The sequence below is a fragment of the Trichechus manatus genome, unplaced genomic scaffold (assembly GCF_000243295.1).
Source record: "Trichechus manatus latirostris isolate Lorelei unplaced genomic scaffold, TriManLat1.0 scaffold00077, whole genome shotgun sequence".
NCBI lineage: Eukaryota > Metazoa > Chordata > Mammalia > Sirenia > Trichechidae > Trichechus > Trichechus manatus.
The window spans coordinates 12,037,576-12,063,454 of NW_004444013.1; the positions used below are offsets into that span (position 1 = coordinate 12,037,576).

Below are 25,879 nucleotides of genomic sequence, written 5' to 3' on the forward strand. Positions count from 1 at the left end.
TGGTCTATTAGTCCTTTGGACTAATCTTTTCCTTGTATCCTGTTCTCTTCATTCTCGCTTGCTCCCGAAGGGGTGAGACCAGTGGAGTATCTTAGATGGCTGCTGACAGGCTTTTAAGATCCCAGATGCTACTCACCAAGGTAGAATGTAGAACATTGTCTTTATAAACTGTGTTATGCCAGTTGAGCTGGATGTTCTCCGAGACCATGGAGAAATTGAGCTTATTTTTAACAGCTCCTTGTTATCGCGTAGCATGAATATCCCAGAGTTCATTTCACTCTCCTTCTGAGGATGAGTGTTTGACTCGTTTCTTTTAGGATTGTGGGGGACTTTGAAAATCAGTGCTACTGTGAACATCCTTATACATGTATTTTGGAGAGTTACTGATCTATCTATCTGGACTTTATTTGATGTTTGAACTAAAGACTACATTTATTTACTTTATACATTACTAAGTATCATAGAAGGAGCCCTGTGGTACAATGGTTAAAGGCTCGGCTGCTAACCAAAGGTTGGTGGTTTGAACCCACCAGCAGCTCCATGGGAGAAAAGACCTGGCAATCTGCTCCCATAAAGACTTGAAGCCTAGGAAACGCTATGGGGAAGTTCTGCTCTGTCCCGTAGGGTTAACTATGAGTCGGAATCGACCTGACAACACACAACAACTGTCATAGCATCATTTCCTGAATAAACTTTCCCTTTTTCCTTCAGTGGAACTGAAGCTGGGAAGGGTTTGGATAGATAGAAAGGAGAAGGAAGGGAATTTTCAGAAGAGAGAACACTTCATGTATCATGATAAACTCGTGTGTGTAGTAGGATTTGCTCCTGGGCTATTTGTCAGTACTGACTATGGTTCTGATTTATCTTCACTGGGCCAGACAGCTATGCCGGTGGGAGACTGAGGAGGCAGCTGGGATACCCCCGTGAGTGGGACCAGGGCTGGCGGGTGCTGACCCTCACATATGTCACTGTCCAGCTTCTGACTGTGCTGCTCCTTCTCTGCCCCCAGTACCTGTTCCTGCTCTTCCCAAGGATCATCTTCTTCCTGGGGTTTGTCTTGGTGCTCAGCTTCCTCCTGGGGGGCTACCTATGCTTTGCTCTGTACCTGGCTGCCACCAACCAGACCACTAATGAGTGGTACAGAGCTGGCCGGGCCCCACGCCAGCATTGCCGCCACGAGGCCCAGCCCCTATCAGCAGAGCCCCAAGTTTTCCAGAACATTCACTCCCACGGGGTTTGGAGCAACCTTCGAGAGGTCTTCCTCCCTGCTACACGTTATGAGAAAAAGAAGAAATAAGAATGGGAAGACTGTCACTGCCTTTTGAATATAGTATATTTATTTATACATATGGATACTTATTTTCTGTGCATGGTTTGTTTTTTGTTTTCTGCTTTGTGTTTATGAATCGGCTTTCAGTGGGTAAAGAAGGGAAGGGACAAAGATTGTTTATTGATCTTTGCCAGATGCCAGGCCAGGTCCTGGGGTGGAAATCCAACCAACTCATCCTCTGTGCACTCAGGCTATTTGCACTGAACATTGCTGAAGGCCTAGTGCAGAGACATCAGGAGATGACACCTCAGAAGTTCCAGCTAATGCTGCTACCTTGTCTGCCACCCTAGACTCTAGGCTCCCGGACGAAAAAGAAGCTAAACCTGTTGATGCGGAGACGATTCCGACTCACGATGAACCCATGTGTTGCAGAGTAGAACTGTTCCATGGGGTGTTCTTGGCTGTAATCTTCATGGAAGCAGATCATCAAGCCTTTCTTCTGTGGCGCCACTGGGTGGGTTTGAACTGCCAACCTCTAGGGTAGCCGGTTGGAAACCACTTGCGCCACCTGGGCTCCTGGATAGGAGTGGCCTTGTGGCTGTGTTCCCTGGGTGTAGGAGCTTCTCAGCGAGTTGGACCTGGCTTCATCCTCTTTTATGCCCTTCTGGATTCTCGCTATGAGTCAGAATTGGCAACAGATTTTTTGGTTTTTGGATTCTCCCTCCCACCGCCCCCAGAGAAAGCCGTGGCTTCTTTTCCATCTCTGTAACCACACCCAGTAGCCTCACCCCGCCCGCCCTTGGCCAGCATAGCCCTCCTACACAAGCGCATGCTTGCGGCCTCCTGTCTGTCCCTGCGCTGGCCCCTTCTGGCCATACTAAAGTCTTTTATGCCCGGTATTAAAAAATCCAAAATTAAAGCCCCAGCCAGTTCAGTGCAGAGATGAATACCGGGAAAGAGGTTCATAGAAAGTACTGAGGGGCTTTGCGGGGAGGGGGAGTATTCAGAAGCATAGAGCAGGTAGGCTGGGCCTTGCAGGACCCCTAAGCTTTCATGGCCCTCTCAGGCCAGGCCCAGAGGCCAGCCTTCAGAGACCCAGACCACCCTGGAGGGGGGTGGGAGATAAGGGACCCTGAGGACAGGTACTGGGAGTCAAGGGTAAGAGGCCATAACAGGCACCACATGTCAGAGCAGACCTTGGAGTTAAGAAACAGATTCCATCTTTTAAGCTGAGTTGCTGAGGCCCGAAGGAACCCAAGTCTGCCTCCCGAGCCAGGGCCCTGCACCCCGACTCTATCCGTGCTGGCGGAGGCTGTGAACGCCGCGCAAAGAAGCTAGGGGAGCCAGATTGATTTGTGAATGGAGGGCGCCCGATCAGTGGAGCGTTCCCTCGTGGGTGTGGTACCACCCGCTGGCCGCTCTGCGTGTGCTCGGTTCTAGGATGCTCCCCAGGTCATTCTTTGGCGTGAAGGTGGCCTCGTCGCCCGGCGGCGGGGCCTGCGGCCCTAGTCCCGCCCGCGCGGTCTCACCGCCAGGGGGTGCTCTCCCGAGCGCGTTCTCTGCCCAGCCTGGCTTGGCCCCTGCGCGCTGCCGTCGCCGCTCCCGGCGTTCCGCCGCCGTTCGGCCCCGCCGCGTCTGATTCCCGCGGCTCCAGTGGCGCCGTAGTTGGACTCCGGGCGCCCGCTTTCCGGCGGCAGCGGCGGCGGTGATGGCCTCCTGAGCGGGCCCGGAGCAGGGAGCGGCGGGCGCCCGGGTCGAGGGCGGTGGGCAGGCGGAGGCCGGGTCGCGGCCCTTTGTCTCCGCGGGCGGAAGTTCGACGCGCTGCCGGCGCCCGGCTCCGGTGGGCGGCGGCACCATGAGCGACATCCGCCACTCTCTCCTGCGCCGCGACGCACTGAGCGCCGCCAAGGAGGTACTCTACCACCTGGACATTTACTTCAGCAGTCAGCTGCAGAGTGCGCCGCTGCCCATCGTGGACAAGGGCCCCGTGGAGCTGCTGGAGGAGTTCGTGTTCCAGGTGCCCAAGGAGCGCGGCGCGCAGCCCAAGGTGCGGCGGGGGTGCCGGGCAGCCAAGGACCGTCCTATCCCACCCACGGCGGTCCCCTCGGCCCTTTGCAGCCGGGTGACTTTGCTGACCGTGTCCACGATGCGCACATTAGTTCTTTTTTTTGCCCTCTCGGTGACAGGTATTTGCCAAAACAAAAAATATTTCGCGCTAGGGGCTCCATTCTCAGCTTTGATCACCTTGCTTCTTCAGCCGTCTTCTCTGGAGTGCCGAGGCATTGCTCAGCTGCGTGCCTGTTTTGCAGCGATTGTGGCAGCCGTGTCTCCATGGTGCTAAAGGAAGAGGCTTTGGGTACTGCCCCCTCACTTCACTAAAAACGTGTTATCCTGTTATCAAGAGTCCAAACCGTTGTGGATCGTCCTGAGGCTTCCAGAATGGTGTCTAATGATACATAATGACTTTTTCTAAGATTAACTGTAGACTTACTGCTCTCTGGGATCTGGGCTTCAGCAGAATGAAAAGTAGTGCCCTGGAGAAAAGAATGTATTTTCTGTTTTTTTGCTGTATGAATTAATAAATGTGTTAGGGCCAGATTTCTTACTGCTTCTTCTGGATTTGTTTTGCAGAGACTGAATTCACTGCAGGAGCTTCAACTTCTTGAAATCATGTGCAATTATTTCCAGGAGCAAACCAAGGACTCCGTCCGGCAGATTATTTTCTCCTCCCTTTTCAGTCCCCAGGGGAACAAAGCTGATGACGGCCGGATGAGCTTGTTGGGAAAACTAGTCTCCATGGCAGTGGCAGTGTGCCGAATCCCCGTGTTGGAGTGTGCAGCCTCCTGGCTCCAGGTAAAACCACTGGTTGCCATCAAGTCAGTTCTGACTCATGGCGACCCCATATGTGTCAGAGTACAACTGTGCTCTGTAGGGTTTTCAGTGGCTGGTTTTTTGGAAGTAGATCGCTATGCACTCCTCCCAGGGACTCCCTGACTCCAGGTGCTTCTCTAGAATTAACCTTCCTGAGAGTCTCTGATGAGGAGTTTATTGTCAGGAATTTTCATTTGGTTGGATTTCTGAAGGGGCGTTTTCCACATGTTTCGTCTTTGATCATCATTGTCCTGTAGACTGATTTATTTTATAGTACAGGTAGTAACTCTTTTTGAGAAAACAGTAGTTTGTAACCGTAAAAGGGTTCATCTTCTCATCTTCAGAACAAGTGAAACATTTTTTTTTTTTAGGTGAAAACTGTATGGTAGGATTTGCAAAATAGCTATGCAGACAGACTCAAAGATAGGATTCTTTTTTTTTTTTTTTTTTGAGATCGTTATATATCGAATTGTGGCAGTGTTTATCTGTTTTTCCAAAAAAACTAAACCCATTGCCGTTGAGTCGATTCCAACTCATAACAACCCTATAGGACAGTAAAACTACCCCATAGGGTTTTTAGGAGCAGTTGGTGGATTCAAACTGCTGACCTTTTGGTTAGCAGCTGTGGCTCTTAACCACTGCGCCACCAGGGCTTCTGTTATTAGGAGGCTGTTTTCTATACAGGTAGATCAGTAAACATGTGGGTTGTTTCACGTTACTGTTTTGTCATGTCATAGGGTGACATTAAGGAGCCCTAGTGGCATGGTTAAGTGCTTGGCTACTAACCAAAAGGTTAGCAGTTCAAACCCAACATCAACTCTGTGGGAGAAAAGACCTGGCGATCTGCTCCTGTAAAAATTACAGCTTAGGAAACCCTATGGGACAGTTCTACTCTGTCCTATAGGGTCTATGAGTTGAAATCGACCGGATGGCACACAGAAACATTAACAACAACACAGCAATATTAGAAAGTTGATAGCTCTTCTAGTGGGTATGCCCGGGTGGCTCAGTGCTTATGAGCTCCACTGTTAACCAAAGGTCGGCAGTTCAAATCCACCAGCTACTCCTTGGAAACCCTATGAGGCAGTTTTACTCTATCCTATAGCGTCGTTATGGGTCGGAGTTAACTTGACAGCAACAGGTTTGGTTTGGTTTTTGGTCTAGTGAATGTAAGAGCCTTCTAGAGTTTTGTTAAATATCAAAGAAAAAACTGTGTATTTGGAATTTAGTGTTAGGTGAAATTTTGGAAGACTCATTTCATTTTGCTTTTCTGCTGTATAGAGTCTCTGAAAAATTGATAATCCACTTAGGATAATTATTAACCAAATTTTTGTACTAACTTGGTTCTTAGCCAAGCTAACAGAATTTTACTACACGTTTTTCCTTTTCAATTTAATTAAATGTTTTTCTTGTCATTTGTAGTAAAGCTCAGTGGAGTCTGAACCTTAATTTTCACCAATCCAGTTTCTAGAGCATATGAATTGATCATGTATTGTATTTAACCTCAGTTTTACCTTTATTCCTTCACAACATAGTGAAACCAAGTTTAGCATTTCTGATTCCTCATATAAGTTTTCCATTTACCTTTTATGCTGCTGTTATTGATGGCATTTTGGCCAAATGAAAGCAGATGTCAGTGGCAGGAAAGGGTCTTAGTGGTTTGGGTCAGGGTGTTCCACCCTGGGACGAACTTCCTCCTGAGGAGAGGCAAAGAAATTAGAGTTCTTAATGGCAGCTTTGGCGTTGTGGAGGCAGATGACAGCCTGAATGCAGTCTGGCCTTGCTGTCTCCTTGTAGTCCTTCTGTGGGGCCAAGTTGGGGCCCTGCAGCTGCTGCATCTTGAGCAGCTATTGAATGTGGCAGTTGCTACAGACTGACAGATGCATGGAAAAAGGCAGGGGAGGGTGATGTCAGACTTGAAAGTATCATAGAAGCCTGCTGAGAAGGATGGGATTGTAAGAGGAATTTAGAAAGTACTGCTCTAAACAAACATTTTGATCATGTGGTTGTTCACAAGCTCCTAAATCTTTTCAAAGTGAAAGCAACTGTTTAATTCTTATTTGTGGAGTTAAAACGCTTTGAATTTGTAGGATTACAGAAATTGTCATTTCTTCACTTGACATCAGAAATGATCTTTCGTAAGTAAACTTGAAAGCAGGGGGTCAGCAGACTTTTTCTATAAAGGGCCAGATAGTAAACATTTTAGTCTTTGCAGGTGTCACAGCAAGAGTAGCTATAAATAACAGGCAGACCAATGAGCATGGCTGTGTTTCAATAAAACTTTCAATAAAATCAGGCGGTGGGATAGCTTTGGTCTGTGGGCTTTAGTTTGCTGTCCCCTGCTTTAAAATAAGGCTTCACATCTTTTCTCCCTCGTGGAAGTGATTCTGCCAGCTCTGGTGGTCTTCACTATGTGTACATAGTTATAGTGGTTGGGGGAGTGTTGGCTCACAACACCTGTAGTTACTTAGATTGTGGCTTCTTTGCAGCGGACGCCTGTGGTCTACTGTGTGAGGTTAGCCAGGGCCCTCGTGGACGACTACTGCTGCCTGGTGCCAGGATCTGTGCAGACGCTGAAGCAGACCTTCAGTGCCAGCCCTCGCTTCTGCTGCCAGTTTGTGACGTCCGTCACCGCGCTTTATGACCTGTCCTCAGGTAAACTTTAAACTGATTGTTGCTGTTAAAGAGGCTTCAGCTAACTGCCAGTTTTATACTCAGGTGAAGTGTCCAATGAGTGCTTTGGCCTTTTCCCCTCTGAAGTATGTGTTTTTATTTTAGGCCAAAAGCTAAAGGTGTGTGCAGGCTGTCTGGGCTTATGCAGTTTGCTAAGCGGGAGCTTTGCATTGTGGTACCCTGACTTGGAATGGTAAGAGGCGCAGAAGGTCCCCAAAGTCAGGGTCTGTTATCTGGGTGAGATGTGGCTCTCTGCCCAGGCTCTGCTGTTCGAGTCTTTGTCTCTAGACATGTGACTTACTTTTTTATCCCCCAATTTTTATTTTGAAAAATTTCAAAACTTGAGAAAAGTTGCCAGAATAGTATAACAAACATTCATGTACTTCTCACCCACATTTATGAATTACAGTATTAGCATTTTGCTGTATATCCTTTCTGTCCCTCTCTTGCCCCCCCTTCTCCATACACACAAACACGTTTTTCCTGGACTATTTGAGAGTTGTTGCCAATATCACATACCAAATACTTCAGCATGTATCTGACGAGAGCAAAAATATTCTCTTACATAACCGTGATATCATTGTCACATCTAAGAAATTTAATACAGGTAGTCTCCACCTTAACAACAGGGTTCTGTTGCAACAACTCTGTCATAAGTCGGTTCTGATGTTTTTTTTTTTTCTAGTTTCCATTATTATTACTTTTTATTATCAGTATTTTTATAAAACCAATTTTTATTTATTTTTGGGAATTGGCTTGAGAATGATAACATCAGCAAATCACATGCTGCAACATTGTATGTCGTACGTATTACAACGATAAGATGGGAAAAAAAAACAAAGAATGGTCATGGTATGGTTTGTCATAACTTGGATACGTTGTGAGTCGAGAACTACCTGTATTGATGGAATACTATTATCTAATATATAGTCTATATTCAGATTTGCCCAATTATCTCAGTAATATCTTTTATAGTCTTTTTTTCCTCCTTTGGGCGGTGGAGAGAATTCAGGATCCAATCAGGATCTTGCATTATAAACAGTTGTCACGGCTGTTTGGTTTTTTAAAAATCTAGAACAGCTCCCCAGCAGTTAAAAAAAACAAAAACAAACTTGTACGGCATTGACATTTTTGAATCGTTGAGGCCTCTTATTTGGCAGAATGTCCCTCAATTTGGATTTGTCTGGTTGTTTTCTTATGAGAAGGTTGGAGTTAGACATTTTTGGCAGCAGTGCTGCATAGATGATGTTACGTTGTGCTAGAAGGCATGTATGTCAGTTTGCTTTATTATTGGTGATGTTTTTGAGACCTCCTTAGCTGGGTGCAAGAGGCCCTCAGGGAACCCCTTAGATGGCATGTAGCTTCTGCTGGGAGAAGCCTATGTCCCTCCCCCCGTCCAGCAACAGAGCCCTCCGAAATGATAATCATTTTTATGCAGACTCCCAGTCAAGACAGGAGCGCTGGTGGCACAGTGGTTAAGAGCTCGGCTGCTAACCAAAAGGTCTGCGATTCGAATCCACCAGTGGCTCGTGGGAGAAAAGACCTGGCTATCTGCTCCTGTAAAGATTATACCCTTGGAAACCCTATGGGGCAGTTCTACTCTGTTGTATAGGGTCACTATGAGGCAGAATCGACTTGATGGCACCCAGCAACAACAAAAATCAAGACAACACATAGAAGGCGAACAGCTCTGATTGATTAGGGCCGAGGTCATACCCTCAGGAGAAAAGGTGTCTCCTGAGACAGAACGTTGGAAACCATATACCAGGTTGGATCTCACTCACACCACCCTCTGCTTTCCCGTACTTGGCTTTGGTTCACTCAGCAGCCTGGAAGGGCTCTCGTTCTTCACCGTAAGCTGTGGAGTGCACACAGCCAGCCTGTGGGCGTTGCTCACCCATTCCAGGCTGGACAGTGCTGCCTAGTGTTAGAGAGCAGGCTTTGAGCCAGGCCCATCATATACTTCTGATGAGGCCTAGGGCAAATGACCCAACAGCCCTGTGACTCAGTTTCTTTGTCTTTTATATGGGTATAATACATGGGCTTGTTGGAGGATTAAAGAAGTTCACCTGTGCAAAGGACATAGACCAGTGCCTGATGCAGAATCAATGTTAACAGTGGTTTTTATATCATTGTTCTCTGCTACGCTGTAGAAGAGGCCCGGGCTCAGGGGTCACAGGAGGTTAGGTTGGTGCTTAGACGAGGGCTTCAGGCTTGGGGCTGAGGATGGCCTTGGCAGCTGAGTGACATTGCTTGGACTCTGAGCAGCTTTCTGAAGGTTAGCTTAGCTGTCGCTGGGTGCCATGGCGGAGACACCAGACGGGGACAAATCCTATTCAAGAGGGTAGTTTTAGACATAGAAGGTATGACCTTGGATTTAAATTGACACATAGGACGAACTCTCTTCAAGGCCTAATGGAGTTGTAGGGGGTTCTTGGTTTAACAAATAATTCCCGAGCCCCCACCTTGGCCCAATAGTTCTGAGCACTGTGGCTGTAACAGTGAATGAGACAGGGTGTCAGTGCTCACGAAGCTGATGCCCCAGAAGGGAGACGAGCCTGTGAGCCTGTGACATGAGTGTCAGCTGGTAGGTCCTGTGGAGTCAGTGGTCCAGCCACCCACCTTCAGAGGTGGAAAACCCTTCTGACCTGATGGGTCTTTGCTTACAGATGACCTCATCCCACCTCTGGACTTGCTCGAGATGATTGTCAACTGGATTTTTGAGGACCCAAGGTTGATTCTCATCACTTTTTTAAATACGCCGATTGCAGCCAACCTACCAATTGGATTTTTAGAGCTCACCCCACTCACTGGACTGATCCGCTGGTGTGTGAAGGCACCTCTGGCTTATAAGAGGAAAAAGAAGCCCCCACTTGCCAATGGCCACCTCAGTAACAAAGTGACAAAGGACTCGGGCGTAGGCCTGGACAGGGATTCGCACCTCTTATACTCCAAGCTGCATCTCAGCATCCTGCAGGTCCTGATGATGCTGCAGGGCCACTTGACCGAGAAGAACCTGTATGGGCGCCTGGGCCTCATCCTCTTCGACCACGTGGTCCCACTGGTTGAGGAGATCAACAGGCTGGCGGACGAGCTGAACCCCCTCAATGCCTCCCAGGAGATTGAGCTTGCACTGGACCGACTTGCACAGGCTCTGCAGGTGGCCATGGCCTCCGGGGCCCTGCTGTGCACGCGAGGTGGGTGCTTTCTTGGCCAGGCCTTCCTGGGGGTGAGGCTCATACACCACCCTTGTTTTCTGCTGCTTTTAGGGCTGCTTTTCCTCTCAGTGAGCACAGGGGAGGAGGGCGGGGGTCACAGAGCATGCCCCACTAGAGTAATCTAACCCATCCCTGCACCCACCTCCACCAAATGCTCCCATGCTGTCACCATGTCATCTGCAGTGTGTCCCAGTCTTTCTGCCCAGGACTGGAAGCTCCTTCAGAGCACAGGTGTTTCCCCATTGGGGGTCCTTTCTTCTTTCTTGGCGGTCCTTTTTATTGAGGCATCGTTGTTGTGTGCAGTCGAGTCAATTCTGACTAGTACTGACCCCATGTGACAGAGTAGAACTGCCTCATAGGGTTTTCTAGGCTGTAGTCTTTATGGAAGCAGATCACCAGGCCCTTTCTCCCGTGGAGCTGCTGGGTGGGTTCCAAGTACCCACCTTTGGTTAGTAGCCGAGCGCTTAACCATTGTGCCACCAGGACTCCTTGAAGCATCATTTACATACAACAAAATGCACAGATTTAAGTGCAGATTTTTGACAGATTATGTACTTGTATAACCATTGCCCCAACCAAGGCATAAAATAGTGTCCTCATTCCTACTTCTCTGTTTAAATGCTTGAACTCTCTGAGGAGAGTGATCTGGCTAACAACACACATGGGTTTGCTCTTTAGCTGTTGGCTCGCTCACAAGGGCTTCCTGTGGTCCACATGATGGTCAATGGTGATAGGTTTCCCCTCTTACCCTGCTTTTAGAATGCCTGGGGCTCCTGCCTTCCTAGGGACCCGGACTGGGAAAACACGTCTCTCTAACCTCTCGGTTTTCCATGGGTGCTGAGCTGATGACCAAGCACAGCAGCCCCATTTCTCCAGGGTTTGCAGGGAGAATGGTGGGCAGTGGTGGGGTATCTTTCTGAGATGAGCTGGGGACAGTATTCACAAAACCCAGAAGCTCTGTTGGGCTGCACCCTGCCACCCCCATCCCATGCCTGTTGATCTACTTCAAGGCCTGCCTTTGGACCGTGTCCCAGCCATCTGGCAAATTGCCAGCAGGGTTGCCCCCTTCCCTAAGTGACTTATCCTGTTTGAGGCCTAGTTTGTTAAAACAAACATTGAAGAACAAGCAAACACCAGCTGTTTCTAAATGATGCTAGGAAAATGTCACGTAAAGCACTGTTATCTTGCTAGCCTCCTTGAGAAGGAAGCCAGCAACCAGTCACCTCATTGTCTTCAGGCTGTTACTTGACCATGCGTCTCCTTCATTTCAGATGACCTGAGAACCCTGTGCTCCAGGCTGCCCCATAATAAGTAAGTGCCCTCTTATAGCTTCTGTCTGGACTGGCAGTGCTGGCGGTACCAGGGTGCGGGTAGCAAGTGTGGTGGGTCTCTTCACTCCAGGTTCCTTCGGGAGAGCTTGTCTGCAGAGTTTGGAGCGTCTCTGTTACAAGAAGCCCCTTAAGGACTTGGTGATGAATGGGGAATGGAGATATGGGGTAACCCCCATGAGAGGAACCCTAAGTAGAGAGTAAACGTGAAAAAAAAAGTGGCCATCTTGTGGGGAGTCAAGGAATGAACCCAGAGTACACTTAAGGCATCATTTAAAACTTCCTGAATTAGCGTGCACTTATTTCATGGTGAGACTGGCCGTCTCTCACTCTGTTGGTGATGTGATTCACAACCCTTAGGAAGGTTCTGTGGAGCTTGGCTCCAGGGCACAGCGTGTTGGTTAAGTGGGCACCTGGCACCTGTGACACTTGGGCAAGACCTTAACCTTTCTTCAAGCCTTGGGTTCTCCCATGTAAAACGGGTACAGTGATACCGCCTTCCTCATAGGATTATTGTTGTTAGCTGCCGTTGAGTTGGCAACGCCTTGTACAGTGGAACAAAACGCTGCCCCGTCCAGTGCCATGCCTGTGATTGGTTGTGGATCAGACCATTGTGATTTGTGATCCATAGGGTTTTAATTGGCTGATTTTCAGAAGTAGATCATCATGCCTTTCTTCTTAGTCCATCTTAGACTGGAAGCTCCTCTGAAACCTGTTCGGCATCATAGCAACATGCAAGCCTCCACTGACAGACAGGTGGTGGCTGCACGTGAGGTGCGTTGGCTGGGAATTGAACCTGGGTCTACTGCATGGAAAGCAAGAATTCTACCACTGAACCACCAATATCCCCATAGGGTTTTAGTAAGGATGAAATGAGTTGGTGTTTGTAAATTTCTTAGCATAGTCCCTAGCAAGTGGAACTCTCTCCACAAATGGTGGTTATTTTTGTAAGTTTAGGAAAGCAGTAATAATAGTGGTGAGAAGCAGGAACTGGTTGGTCAGCGGATCCTGATAGGTTTTCATATCTGGCCTTGTTGTTTACTTTGTGCGACCTTGGGCAAGTTCTTTATCTCTCACTGCCTCAGTTTCTCATCTGTCAAATCAGAATAATCATAGTACCTGCTCCATGTCTCCTGCCATGGGACTTTAGTGAGGATGAAATGAGTGGAAATGTGTGAAGCACTTACAACAGTACTAGGTAGGTAGTAAGTATCTAAGAAGTGTTAGCTGCTGTCACTGTGACTATTATTTAAGTAACTTAGGAATTTCACTTCTGTGACTCTCAGAAAAGTAAAAAGCTGTGTGCACAAAAATGTTTCATGCAAATACAGTATTAAAAACAAACCAAACCCATTGCCATGAAGTCAATTCCGATTCATGGTCACCCCATGTGTTACAGAGTAAAACTGTGCTCCATAGGGTTTTCTTGGCTGTAATCTTTATAGAAACAGTTTGCCAGACCTTTCTTCCATGGAGTTGCTGGATGGGTTTGAACCACCAACCTTTAGGTTGGCAGCCAATCACAAAGCTGCTTGGGCCACCCGGGCTCCTAATGCAGTATTATTAGTAACAAAAACCTGGCAACAACATATCAATCAGTGATACAAGGTTACGTAGTAAATCAGGTGTCCTACATCAGCAGGATAGAACATTATGTATCCATTAAAAGTATTCATTGTGATAAAGGTGTCAGGAAATGCTTGTAAAGCTGGAGGCAATTGTGCATAAGCACAGGGCTTGCAGAAATGAGAATACTGAGTTTTGTTGGTGTATGCTGTCAAGGCGATTCCAACTCATAGCGACCCCATGTGACAGAGTAGAACTGCCCATAGAGTTTCCTAGTCTGTAATCTTTATGGGAGCAGATCACCAGGTCTTTTATCCCTCAGAGCGGCTGGTGAGTTCAAATCGCTAACCTTTTAGGCACCATTGTGCTACCAGGGCTCCAAATACTGAGTTAGGGTGGTAGAATTATTAATGTCCTTCTTTCTTCACACCATCATGCGGGCGCTTCATGAGGAATACTGGGGCTCCAGGGCTGGCGTGGGCAGAGGGTGAGTGAGCTGGGCCCAGCAGACTCAGAAAACCCATGTCCTCCAAGGCAGTGGATCAGCCCGGTGCCGACTCGTGGCTGACAGTGAGAGCGGCTGCAGCCAGAGGCCTGGTGCTGTCCTTGGGCCTGTCAGAGACCTGCAGTCCAGGCTGAGCTCTGTATAGGTTCTGTATGGGAGAGCAGCTTAGGGTGGGATGAAGGGACAGGTGTGAACACAAGAAGCGGGGTAGTTGGCGTCTGGTAGGGTGGAAGGGCCTGGATCAAAATTTTCTATCACAGAACAGCCATGCTGTCTGGAGGGCTCTTTCCCTCGGGAGCCCATTTGACTCTTTTTTTTTTAGGGGGGGGCTCTGAGAAAATTCCCAGGCATCTGAGGACACAGTTATTGTAAGCTGGTGTAAGTTATTTTTCCCTTTTTGCAGTAATCCCTTTGTCATATTTCACTTCTTTGTCTATGCTTTTTATTTAATGTTTTTGGGGCATTAACGTAACAATAGGGTGCACATCCTTCCATCATCATCTTGTTGTTAGCTGCCGTCAAGTTGGCCCCAGACTCATGCTGACCCCATCACAATGGGATCGGACTGTCTCTATAGGGTTTTCATTGGCTAATTTTTGGAAGTAGACTGCCAGGCCTTTCTTCCTAGTCTATCTTAGTCTGGAAGCTCCACTAAACCTGTTGAGCTTCACAGCAACATGCAGGCCTTCACTGACAGAAGGGTGGTGGCTGCACATAAAGTCCATTGGCAGGGAATTGAACCCAGGTCTCCCAGATGGAAGGCGAGAATTTCCCGCTGAACAACTGCTGCCCCCTATCATCAGCTTAAGGGTATTATAACCAGGGGTCCCTACCAGGATCCCCTCTAGAGCTTTGTCACACTGTCTGCTCCAGGGAGCCTGTGCTGCTTCTGCCATGTATCAGGAGAGCCACTGGGCCCCTTGGAACGTGCTGCTGACTGGAGGGGAAGAGCGAGAGCAGAGAGTAATTGGGAATCTTTGAGTTCTGATTGTCTCGTTAGTTGTCTTCCCGACTAGACGGGAAAGTTCTTGAGCTCCTGTCTATCTCTGGCAGAGTTTACAGGTTCAGAACACACAGACACACAGCTGAAAGTTTGCCTGTGTTGTCCTCCCTTCTTGGGTTTATTTATTTGTTTATTTTTTACCCCAAGCTCTAAAGAAATAGTTGTAGTTGTTGTTAATTGCCATCAAGTCAATTCCCATTTATGGTGACCTCATGTGTGCAGAGTAAAGTGGCTCCAGAGGGTTTTCAAGGCTGTAACCTTTCCAAAGCAGATCACCAGGCGTGTCTTCCAAGGCGCCTCTGGGTGGGTTCAAACCAGGAACCTTTTGGTTAGTAGCTGAGCACTTAACTGTTTGCACCACCAGGGATTCCCTAAAGAAACAGTATAGGTGAAAAGGGGCTCTTGAAGCTTTGGGCCCTAAAATGCACCAGCTTCCTTCATGCTTGCTCCTGCTGGGGATCTAAGCACCAGGCCTTGTGTTGGGTGGGCGGAGGTGAGGGCCTGTCTGCAAAGGACACGACCCCTTCTCACTACGAGCACAGAGTCTGGTGGGCAGAGGGTGGTTCAGGTTTACTGAGGGTGACGTGGCCCCGGACAGTGACATCACTGTGCCCACAGAGCAGTGCAGAGAGGCCAGCCTCAGGGAGAGGCTGGAGGGGGTAGCAGAGGGCATGAACAGGCTAGATGTGGTGATGTAGAGGACCGTGGGTGCACACCTGGCACAACCTGAGCAGAAGGCCTGAGGAGGTTGGGAGAGGAGCGGGCAGAGCTGGCCTGTCTGCGGCCCAGGCTTGAGGCAAGGAGGAAGGCAGGGATGGATGGGGGCAGGCTGTATCCTGAGCAGGGTGCCAGGGAAGTCTTTTCAATGAGGAAAGTGATGGTAGGGCTTAGCATATAATAGTCGGATATCAGGATGTGGCTCAGCTGAGGCCAGGGAAGGCTCGAGATGGCGACAAGAGTGAGGGTTCTCTGATGATAATCCTGGGGTGGGGAGTGTCAGAAAAGGGGAGACTGACAGGAGTCACTCTCAAGGGAGTTTTCTCAGGGACCCAGGATCAGTAGCTGACGTTGAGTTCCAGAGGGAAGAGGGTCTCCAGGTGCTGGGGCCACTGATAGCCTGGGCCATAACGAGAAGGCACACAGGAGGGGCAGGGTCTCTTGGGTTTGGGGGGCCATATGGGACCCTTGGAAACCTTGGTGGCATAGTGGTTAAGAGCTACGGCTGCTAACCAAAAGGTCGGCAGTTTGAATCCACCAGGTGCTCCTTGGAAATCATATGGGGCAGTTCTACTCTGCCCTATAGGGTCGCTATGAGTCGGAATCGACTTGATGGCACTGGGTTTGGTTTTTGGTTTTTTGGTGGGACCCCTTGGTGGAAAGGAGTTGGGAGGGAATGAGGAGGGCATACCTGCATTGGTATGGTGTGACAGCAGGAGCCGGGGAGGGGGGGCTCCCAGGGCGGGGGGATGCGGGGAGGCCGCTGCACTGGGGTGCAGAAGTCAGTGAGTAGGCAGGTCTGAAACAACATGGGGCAGGGATGTAATGGATCCCACTAGGTTAGTAAGGCTGCAACCCAGCCTAGGCCACCTTGAAGGGCAGGGCCTGTGTGGGGCTCTCGATTTCAGTGTCATTTTAAAGGCTGGCTTTCGTGTGGCTTAGTTTAGAATTCAGTCAGAGCTCAGTTGGTAAGGACTTTGAGGAGATTGTGCGTGGTGTCCTGTTTCCCCAGGAAAGGGCTTCCTGGGTGGAAAGCCCGCTGAGGCCTGTGCTGTCCCAGGCCATGAGGCGGGGTGCCGGGACTGCTGCTGCAGCAGAGCTGCAGGTGGACTGGAGACTGGACCGAGTGCGGGCCCCTCCTCCACAAGTCCCCTTGAGCCCCTGCATGCTGCCCACTCCCCCTCAACCTGGTCTCCTGTGTGGTCCTGGCTTCTCACCAGCCACTCCCTCCACTCCAGCCCCACATGGGTCCATCTGAGTCCTGCTGGTCCTGTGAAGCCCACCTCCAGGCCCCCTGTTCTCTCTGCTCTCCCCCACCATGAGCCCTCTCCTCCTATGCCTATACCTGTCTGGAGGGCTCTGTTGTGTCCCGTCTGGTGTTACCAGGGCCTCCATTATGGTGCCTCTGCTGGACAATGTCTTGAGGGCAGCCCTGTCTCCCGCATCTGTCTTGCCATCTCTCCCCTGGGTGCCTGGGACAGAGGTGGTTAGAGTCAACCCCCAGTGCATGCTTGGAAAGGGCCCTTTTCTTTGGGCTCAGCTGTCCGGCTGTCCTAACCCTTCTCCTTGTCTTTGCAGCCTGCTCCAGCTGGTGATCTCAGGCCCCGTGCAGCAGTCTCCCCACACGGCACTCCCCCCTGGGTTTTACCCTCACATCCACACCCCTCCGCTGGGCTACGGGGCCGTGCCAGCCCACCCCGCTGCCCACCCCGCCCTGCCTACGCACCCCGGGCACACCTTCATCTCAGGCATGACATTCCCCTTCCGGCCCATCCGCTAGGCTGGCCCCTCGTGTGCAGTGTGCCTTCTGCTCCCAGGCTGGGAAGCGCTCCAGAGGAAGGGATGGCAGCTCTGTACCATAGAGGAGGACCTTGGAGAGGCGGCCAGGTGGCTCCCCCTCGCCGGCCGGTCTTGGTGTGGAAGTTCTGAGTCGTCGCGGTCCAGGTGCCTCCTACCTTGGTCACATTCTTAAAAATCCAGATTGGATGGATGGGAGGAAAACTGCACGGCCCTCTGCAGAGCAATGTGGGTGTTTTTTAAAGTCTGCTCCTTCGCAAGCCTGCTGTTCAGAGGTGCTCCGAGCCTGTGTGTGAGCGGCACTGCTGGGAGAAGCGGAGTGGGCATCCAGCTGCCTTCCTCGTGAATGTTGTGTGTCCCTGCAATACAGATAGGCTCTTCTTACAGCTCCATGAGCTCAAAGCTGGTACGTGGTGATTGCAAGTGTATACACAGCGCTTGGCGCTGTTCAAGGAAGCCTGTCAGGATGTCCCTTGTCACCTAGGAAAGGAACTTCTCTGTTTTATGGAGGTCTCTAAATTTTTCTTTCATATGTTCAAATAAATTTTTTTCTAAAGAGTTTGCTAGCCTTGATGGAATGTATTTTAAAAACTTACGGAATGTGAGCTGCATTGGTTTTCTCCACAGTCTGCGTGGATTACGGTAAGAAGATGGAGGACATTTTTTCATCACTTCTTTTGACAAATACACTTCAGACACCATGTCCCTGCCTTGCGCCAGAGAATCTGGCATCTGTTGGCCCGCGAGAGCTTTGGTGTGTTTGCTTCAGGGTATGTGGCTTTCTTGCCTCAGGTACAGAATATAGCCCTCAGGAGTTTTTTTTTGTCTTACATGATGGGAAGTTACCTGCTTTGAGTTCTCCTTTATTCATTTCGGGAGAAAAGAAAGGTATCAGGAGCCATGTCACTGTAGCACCCTTAGTCTGAAAGGGAGAAATGAGAGGTGGACGCAGCAAGCAGTGTGGCCATCTGGGAGGGTTGAAGGACTAAGAGTAACCTGGAGGGATGAGATTTAACCTTGTGACTTACTTACCCTTCTGTTCCTAGTTGAAGACAATGACCTGGAAGACCAGACACCACATCAGGTTGCCCAACAAATTCCTGTTTGTGTGTGTTTCTTTTTTAAGTCTGTAATTTAAGGCACTCTCAAGATAAGGAGTCCTTGGGTGGTACCAACAGTTAACGCACTTGTCTACTAACCAAAAGGTTGGAGATTCAAGTCCACCCAGAGACACCTCAGAAGAAAGGTCTGCCAATCTACTGCCAAAAAATCAACCATTGAGAACCCTATGGATGACACTTCTACTCTGACACACACAAGGGCGTCATGAGTTGGAGTCCACTTGACAGCAGCTGGACAAGATAAAAACATGATGTGGTTGGGAGAACCACGTGTACTTTCTCAGGGATGACGAGCCCATGGCTTCCCTGGGCACTTGGAGTTCCTGTGTTCTCAGCCCATATTCCTGACAGCCACAGCCAGGCACAGGGGCATGCTTGCTGTGTGAAGCCTCTTTGGAGTCTGTTCTGAAACAGCTTTTGAAAACCATGATCGGTAAAGGAAGTGTCCTTTTCTTTGAGTTTGAGTTCATTACCACTGCTTGAGCCTGTTTCCTGTTTAAGTGTCAATCTGCTGGTGTCAGAGCGGGAACTGAAGTGAAAGGTCTGCTTCCATGTCTTCCTGTGGGACACGTGTGTGAGGCGGGAGAGATGAGCGCTTAGCCGGGTCTTGGTACTTAACTCTGGTTCCTGCTGTTTCTGAAAAGGATTGGAAAGAAGTTCTCCCACTGCTTCGTCATTAGAGAAGGTCTTTGAGTGGTGCCCTCCACCAGACGTTTTGGGGCTAGATAGGTGTTAGCTCCCCTCAGACCCAAGGTGAGTTTTGCCAGAATAAAGAAAGGAAAAATGTAGGCAATAAAGCCTCTAGAGCCCCAGACTCCTTTTTGTGGTATTTGTAGCCGTTCATGAGTAACTAAATCAACCTATTAAAAACTTAGATATAGGTGGACTGGTCACACTTTCACTGATTTTTGCCTTCTTCTTTATTAATGAAAATACTACCTACAGTTCCATAATTATTATGTGCTGCCAGGCACCTGCGAAATGTTTTACATACATTAAAAATTGATTTATGAGAGAATATTCGCAGCATATAAAACAAAGTATACAGAATGTATAAAGAACTACAGATTAATGAAAAGACATTCCGATTAAAAAAAAAGGGCGAAGCAAATGAGCAGAAACTTATAGAAGAGAAAATGTAAATGGTCAGTGGATAGGAAAAGATTCTCCAGCTAGCCAGGCAAATGCAGATGAAAGTGAGGTGCCATTTCTTCACTCACCCACCAGGTTGGCAAAACAGAAAGTGTAGCTAAAGGTGCAGGGAGACAGTTATTCACACTGAGTGTGGTGGGTAAATTAGTTTTGCTCCTCTGGAGAAATTAAAAAGCAGAACTGTCCCATGACCCAACAATTCCAGAAACAAGAAGGGATGTTCACCGCAGTATTGCTTTTAGGCAACAGTTTTATTGAGATATAATTCACCCTTTTCAGGTACATGATACAGTGGTTTTTAGTGTAGCCACAGAGTTGTGCAACCGTCACCACTCTCTGAGAACGTTTCTTTATCCCAGGAAGAAACCCATCCCCGTTTAGCAGCCTCTCCCCATTCCTCCACCCCCAGCCCTGGCAACCACTAATCTGCTTTCTCTCTCTATAGGATTTGCCTGTTCATGTAAATGGAATCTCAGGTGATCTTTTGTGACTGGCTTTTTTCACTTAATGTTTGCAGGGTTCATCCATGTTGTAGCATGTATCAGTACTTCATTCCTTTTTATGGCTGAACAGTCCGTTGTACGGATATACCATTTTGTTTATCCATCAGTTGATGGATATTTGGGTTGTTTCTACTTTTTGGCTTTGGTAAATAATACGACTATAAACATTCTTACACAGGTTTTTGTTGTTGATTTGTGACTTAGGAAACTGCATGTGTTACAGAGTAGAACTGCTCCATAGGGTTTCCTTGTTTATAATCTTTGTGGAAGTAGACTGCCAGGCCTGTTTCTTCTGAGGTGTAATGGGTAGTTTTGAACACCTGTACGAGTTTTTGTGAGGCCATATCTTTTTAATTCTCTTGGGTATATAACATATATATGTTCTGTTGTTGTTAAGTGGTTCCGAGTCACAGTGACCCTGTGTACAACAGAACAAAACACTGCCTGGTCCTGGGCCATCCTCACAATCATTGCTATATTTGAGCCCATTGTTGCAGCCACTGTGTCAGTCCATCTCATTGAGAGTCTTCCTCTTTTTCACTGACCTTCTACTTTACCAAGCATGATGTCCTTCTCTAGGGACTGGTTCCTCCTGGTAACATGTCCAAAGTATGTGAGATGAAGTCTCACCTTCCTTGCTTCTAAGGAGCATTCTGACTGTACTTCTGCCAAGACAGATTTGTTCATTTTCATGGCAGTCCATGGTATATTCAGTATTCTTCACCAATACCATAAATCAAGTGCATCAATTCTTCTTCGGTCTTCCTTATTCGTTGCGCAGCTTTCGTGTGCATATGAGGGGATTGAAAACACTATGGCTTGGGTCAGGCACACCTTAGTCCTCAAAGTGGTATCTTTGCTTTTTAACACTTTATAGAGGTCTTTCGCAGCAGATTTGCCTAATACAATACGTCGTTTCATTTCTTGACTGCCGCTTCACACCCCTAAAAGTGGAATTGCTGGGTGCAGTATTGTTTTAATAAGGAAAATCCAGAAGCAGCTTGACGAGCCATCAGTAGGGGACTGGCTAACTAGGAGTTGTAAACTAAGTCCCTAGGCACCAGACAGGTACTGTCCACAGATGAAGCTCTGAGGGTTAGACTCCAGGAAGGACTGGGTTCTGTGGCAGACTGGATAGCATGTGGAGTTGGTCACTGATGTGTGGGCCCTTGGGCCAGGGTGAGTATTGCCAGAGCTTCTAAGTTTTCAACAGAGAATGGAAATAGGATTTTTTTTATGCTGTATTTCTTAATTTGAAAAGTCATGTTTGGAAGATAATCTATGCTGCTAGAAGTCAAGATAGTGGTAGAGGATGGGGAGTGACTGAAAGAGGCTTCTAGGTGCTGGTTACATGGGTATGTTCAGTTCGTAAAAATTGATCAAGGTGTATACTTATGTGCACTTTTCTGTATGCTATTATACTTTAAAAGTTCCCCTTCCCCCCTAAAAAAAATCCCACAATACTGTTTGGGCTCAACATATTAATGAACCAGATTTGAACTATAGCCTTCCTGTTTTTGCCCTTGGCCCTACTGACATGGCAAGATGCTCAAATTTTTCTAAGTGAAGAAATTTTGCATAATTTGCATAGCATTCTGAAGAGTAAAATTCCACGTAGTGAATTTTTTTAAAAAAAGACAAAATGATGCTACAACTTTCCCATACCCATTGCTATCGGGTCGATTCCAACTCATAGTGACCCTACAGGACAGAGTAGAACTGTCACATGGGCTTTCCAAGGCTGTCATCTTTACGGGAGCAGACCGCCACATCTTTCTCCTGTGGAGCAGCTGGTGGGTTCGAACCACCAACCTTTCAGTTAGCAGCTGAGCGCTTAACCACTGCTTTACAACTTTCTCACAGGTATGTGTATATATATGTAAATATGTTAAAAAATGATAGACATCAAAGTGAAGACAGTGGAGACCTCGGGAGAGCACTGGAGATGAGGTAATAGCCAAGGGAGACTGCCTTTTCTGTATAGTTTTAAAAGTTTTTTAATTTTGTTTTTAAATTTTTAATTAAAAAAAAAAATTCTGTGAGTTACAGTAAATGGCTAGGGACCCCAAGGGCTACACCCTCAATCAGTATTAACTGAAGACTGCAAAGAAGTATGCCTTGGCACTGAGCAGAGCACAGCAAAATGCAAAAGAAAAATCTCATGCCTGAGATGTGAGGGACATGAGCTGGTCTTCACCCACGATGACATCACTGGCTAATCCAGCAAACCTCCCTCTGTGAACTTAGTTCAAGAGGTTCCCCTGAGTTGTAGTTCTCCCAGGTAGGTGCTTGACAGAAGCAAATGCAAGCTCTCTGAAGGAGAGCCATTCGTCCTAGGCCTCAAAAGAGTCCCACAAATGAAATTTCCAAGGACAATGAACAATATACAGTAAAAAGTAAACGAGGTACCATGAACAAGAACCAGCAGATGCAACCAGCAGCAGTAACAGATTCAGAAAGTCTTCAATTGTCAGATTATTAGAGTCAGACTATAAAACGATTATACTTTCATATAAGAAAATAAAAGACAAGTGTGAAACTTTCTACAGAGGAAAAAGAAATTATGAAAAGTAACCTAGCAGATTTGAAAAAGATCCAAGTAGAAGTTCTGGAAAAGAAAAAGAGGAACCAAAATCAATTCAATGGAGCTGGTGGGAATGCAAAATGGTACACAACCCCTTTGGAAGGAAATCTGGCAGAATTATATATACATTTGCTCTTTGACCTAGGAAACTACTTCTAGGACTCTACCCTAAAGATCCACTGGCAAAAAATAACAAAATAATCTATGCACAAAGGCGTTCATTGCAGCGTTATGCAAAAGATTTAAAGTTTCCCAAAAGATTATTAACAGATTGATGTTTTATCCACATGATGGAGTATTGTGCCACTGTTAAAAAAAAAAAAAAGACATTTTGAAATGGAATGACCACCAGGATTTATTTTTAACTTAAAAAAAAAGCAAGACCCAGAAAAGTGTTTTCACCTTTTGCATAAGAAAGAGGGGAGGGGTATAGATAGAAAGAAAGAAAGATATGGCAAAATCTAATAAAAATAGTTATTTAGGGGCAGAGGAAGGAGTAGGGCGAGAGGTCAGGAAAGGAAACAAGACCGTGCAAAGTAGTTTGTTTTGTAGTTTTGACTTTGGAACCTTATAAATGTTTGCCATCATTAAGTCAGACAGAAAAACAAACTGAAACAAATGAAGTGAACTTGGCATCCAGACTGGTGGTGTGTTGACTACCCAGCTTGGTGTGAACTGTCACCCATCCTCATAGTGCTTCTCCTGCTGGCCCTGTACCTGGTGGCATAGTGGTTAAGAGCTTGGCTGCTAACCAAAAGGTTGGCGGTTCGAATCCACCAGCTGTTCCTTGGAACCCTATGGGGTGGTTCTACTTTGTCCTATAGGGTAGCTGTGAGTTGGAATCAACTCAATGGCAACGGGCTTGGTTTGGTGTTTTCGTTACCCAACATCACTCCCTGCTCCCAGGGTAGCCTGTATCTCGTGACTGATGCAGCTTATGGCAACTCTGAAGAGCCATCCCAGCCTCAGTGCTCCTTAGGGGGTCAGCTGGGGCCTTCATTGAGCCTGCCTCCCAGTCCACAATCTTTCTCTGCTTCCTTCCCTTACTTTCCCTTCCAGTCCACAAGTGGTGATTTCAGGAACCTTCCCTAACAAGGCTCTAGGGTGCTAATCTCCATCTCAGAGTTGGCTTCCCTAGGAACCAAACCTTCCTTCACCAACAGGCCTAGGATGTTCCCCATCCTGGTGAACGCCCAGCCTCTGGTGCTGGATGCTGACGAGAGGCCTTATTAGCCAGCATGGCGGCCTGGGTCAAGCCTCTGCTCTCCAGGCCTGGGAAGGTGTTGGTTATACTATCAAGAAAAAACCTTTCTGGGCTGCCCATTGGTCTCTGTGTCAGGGCATACCTTGAGAACTAATCTCCACCATATAATGCCTTGAAGAAGAAACTGGATTTGTGAATGACTTCATTCTGTTTGGATCATCAGTCAACATCCATGGAAACAGAAGTCAAGAAATCAAATGACATACTGCATCTGGCAAATCTGCTGCAAAAGACCTCTTTAAAGTTTTAAAAAGCAAAGATGTCACTTTGATGACTGAGGTGCTCCCAACCCAAGCCATGGTCCTTTCAGTCCCGTCATATGCATGTGAATGCTGAACAATGACAAAGGAAGACAGAAGAAGAATGGATGCATTTGAATTGTGATGTTGGCAAAGAATACTGAACATACCATCGATGGTCAGAAGAATGAACAAATTAATCTGAAGAAATACAACCAGAATGTTTCTTAGAAGTGAAGATGGCAAGACTTCAACTTAACTCTTGGTGACCCCACATGTTTTAGAGCAGAACTGCGCTTCATAGGGTTTTCAGTGGCCTGCCTTCTACAGTGCTACTGGGTGCATTCAAACCACCAGCCTTTTGGTTAGTAGCTGAGAGCAAACCATTTGCGTCACTCAGAGGATGTGTAAATGCTGGTGAAAGAAACCAGCAGAGGGAGAGGTTAAAGATTCAAGGAGTGAGGGAGTCTTCAAAGTTTTATTCTGGTAATATGTATGTTACAAAACATTTGCCATTTCAACCGTTTTTATGTGTACAATTCAGTGGCATTAGTACATTGTCTTGTTAACGTCACATGCTACACCTTATGTTTAATCATATATACATTTATTGGCCCAGTGGAGATTCTTTACCAACAGAGATTCTTAACTTTACATTGGATGTCAGATCCTTAATCAGACATAGCGCATCTCATCAGTTCAATGCTCATTGGCATGCATATCACCTTCAATGTTATTCCTTAACAAGCAAGCTTCTAGAGAACCAGCAAGCCGCTTGGATAATTTTCTTCTTCTCACTCTGGGCCCATTAACCATTAACTGTCCCTGGCATCTGGCCCTTTGTTCAGGGCCATCTCACCTAAAATCCCCACTCACTCCCCTTGAATAAGACATCTCAATGGACTAATGACTAATCAGCCCACGATGACACCTAACTCTGGTGGCTTTTGCCTTTTGAGTTGTTGGGAAGGCTGTGATTCAGCTATGGCTGTCAACAGCCTCAACATAGGCCAGTGGCTTGTAGCTGGCAACGTCAGGCTCTCTTTGCTGCACTTGTTCCCTGGATGATGTAGATGTGTCCTCTGCCTTCTGGAGCTCCTAGTCCATGGGTGAAGCCACCAGACAGAATGTAGGCTTTTCTGGCAAGGACCAGAGGGAAAGCCCCAAACTCCAATGCCTGGTGGATAGGGCAGGAAGAATCCAAAAATGAGACAAGGGGACCACACGTAGGACAATGATGTGAGCTGAGTTCTGGCCTGGGCAGGGAGACAGAAAGGAGGGGAGGGGCTGTGACTACAGGACAGCTCTGTGCCCCTCCAGCTGGGCATCCCCATACCCTATGCGTAGCTCTTCATCACCAGATCTTGAGAATTTTCAAGAGAACTTGGTTTTTCAAGAGAATTTTAATGTGATCTTTTCAGATGAGAGCCGCCTAGCCTATGAGGCCAGGAAAGCCGAGTGATGGGATAAGAAGAGATGGTCAGGGAGACCTCAATGGGGAGGGGCACCTGACACGGGCAGGGGGCAGCCCGGCAGGTCCGGAAAGAGAAGCCAGGGAGGCCCTGCTGGGAGCTGCTGGGGAACGGGGCCTGGCCACGTGGGGCCTGCGGGTGCCCGAGGGGGACGGTTTTAGCTCTGCAGGGTTCACAAGGTGGCTCGGGTGGACCCCGTCTTGTCCTCTCAGCCCGCAGACCCTGCCTGTGGGCGCCACCGCAGGGATCCGGGAGGAGGGGTCCAGTGGATGCGTGTGGAGGAGCCCATTAATGAGGCCACTGGGCCCCAGGATGGGCCGTCCTCATTGTCGTCTAATTGAGTGTTAATTAACCACAACTTGAACCTGAGCCAGGAGCACCCTCAGGCTGGGCCTGCTCTTCAGTGGTAGCAGGGACCCGGCTGGGGAGGCCCTGTCTCTCTTTCTCCTCTCCCCTCGTCCCCACACCCATCAGCGACAGTCAGCAACCCCGGCGGCCGCGCGCACACGGATGCTGCCTGGCTCCTGACGCCTGCGGGGCACCCGGGCGCCCGGGCCGCGAAGGGTTAAGCCCACCGAGCTCGCGGCGGCCTAGAG

At 48.0% G+C, this 25,879-nt stretch overlaps 2 protein-coding genes across 4 annotated transcripts in view; both read left to right on the plus strand.

Annotated features, from left to right (window-relative positions):
* ZDHHC4 (zinc finger DHHC-type palmitoyltransferase 4) overlaps positions 1-1,419 on the plus strand; it is a 15,164-nt gene extending 13,745 nt beyond the window's left edge. For both annotated transcript variants that reach the window (XM_004380824.2, XM_023735355.1), the window contains exon 8: positions 1,010-1,419. In XM_004380824.2, the coding sequence (XP_004380881.1) occupies positions 1,010-1,297 (288 nt within the window). In that variant the 3' untranslated portion in view covers positions 1,298-1,419. The remainder of the gene's footprint in view (positions 1-1,009) is intronic.
* Positions 1,420-2,878: 1,459 nt separating this feature from the next.
* Positions 2,879-25,879, plus strand: part of LOC101356815 (uncharacterized protein C7orf26) — a 31,104-nt gene continuing 8,103 nt past the window's right edge. The window contains exons 1-6 of one of the 2 annotated variants that reach the window (XM_004380825.2): positions 2,879-3,317; positions 3,902-4,123; positions 6,631-6,796; positions 9,484-10,011; positions 11,304-11,343; positions 16,730-16,931. In XM_004380825.2, the coding sequence (XP_004380882.1) occupies positions 3,126-3,317; positions 3,902-4,123; positions 6,631-6,796; positions 9,484-10,011; positions 11,304-11,343; positions 16,730-16,931 (1,350 nt within the window). In that variant the 5' untranslated portion in view covers positions 2,879-3,125. Of the gene's footprint in view, positions 3,318-3,901; positions 4,124-6,630; positions 6,797-9,483; positions 10,012-11,303; positions 11,344-16,729; positions 16,932-25,879 lie in introns of those variants that run through there. The other variant, XM_023735357.1, reaches the window with a different exon arrangement.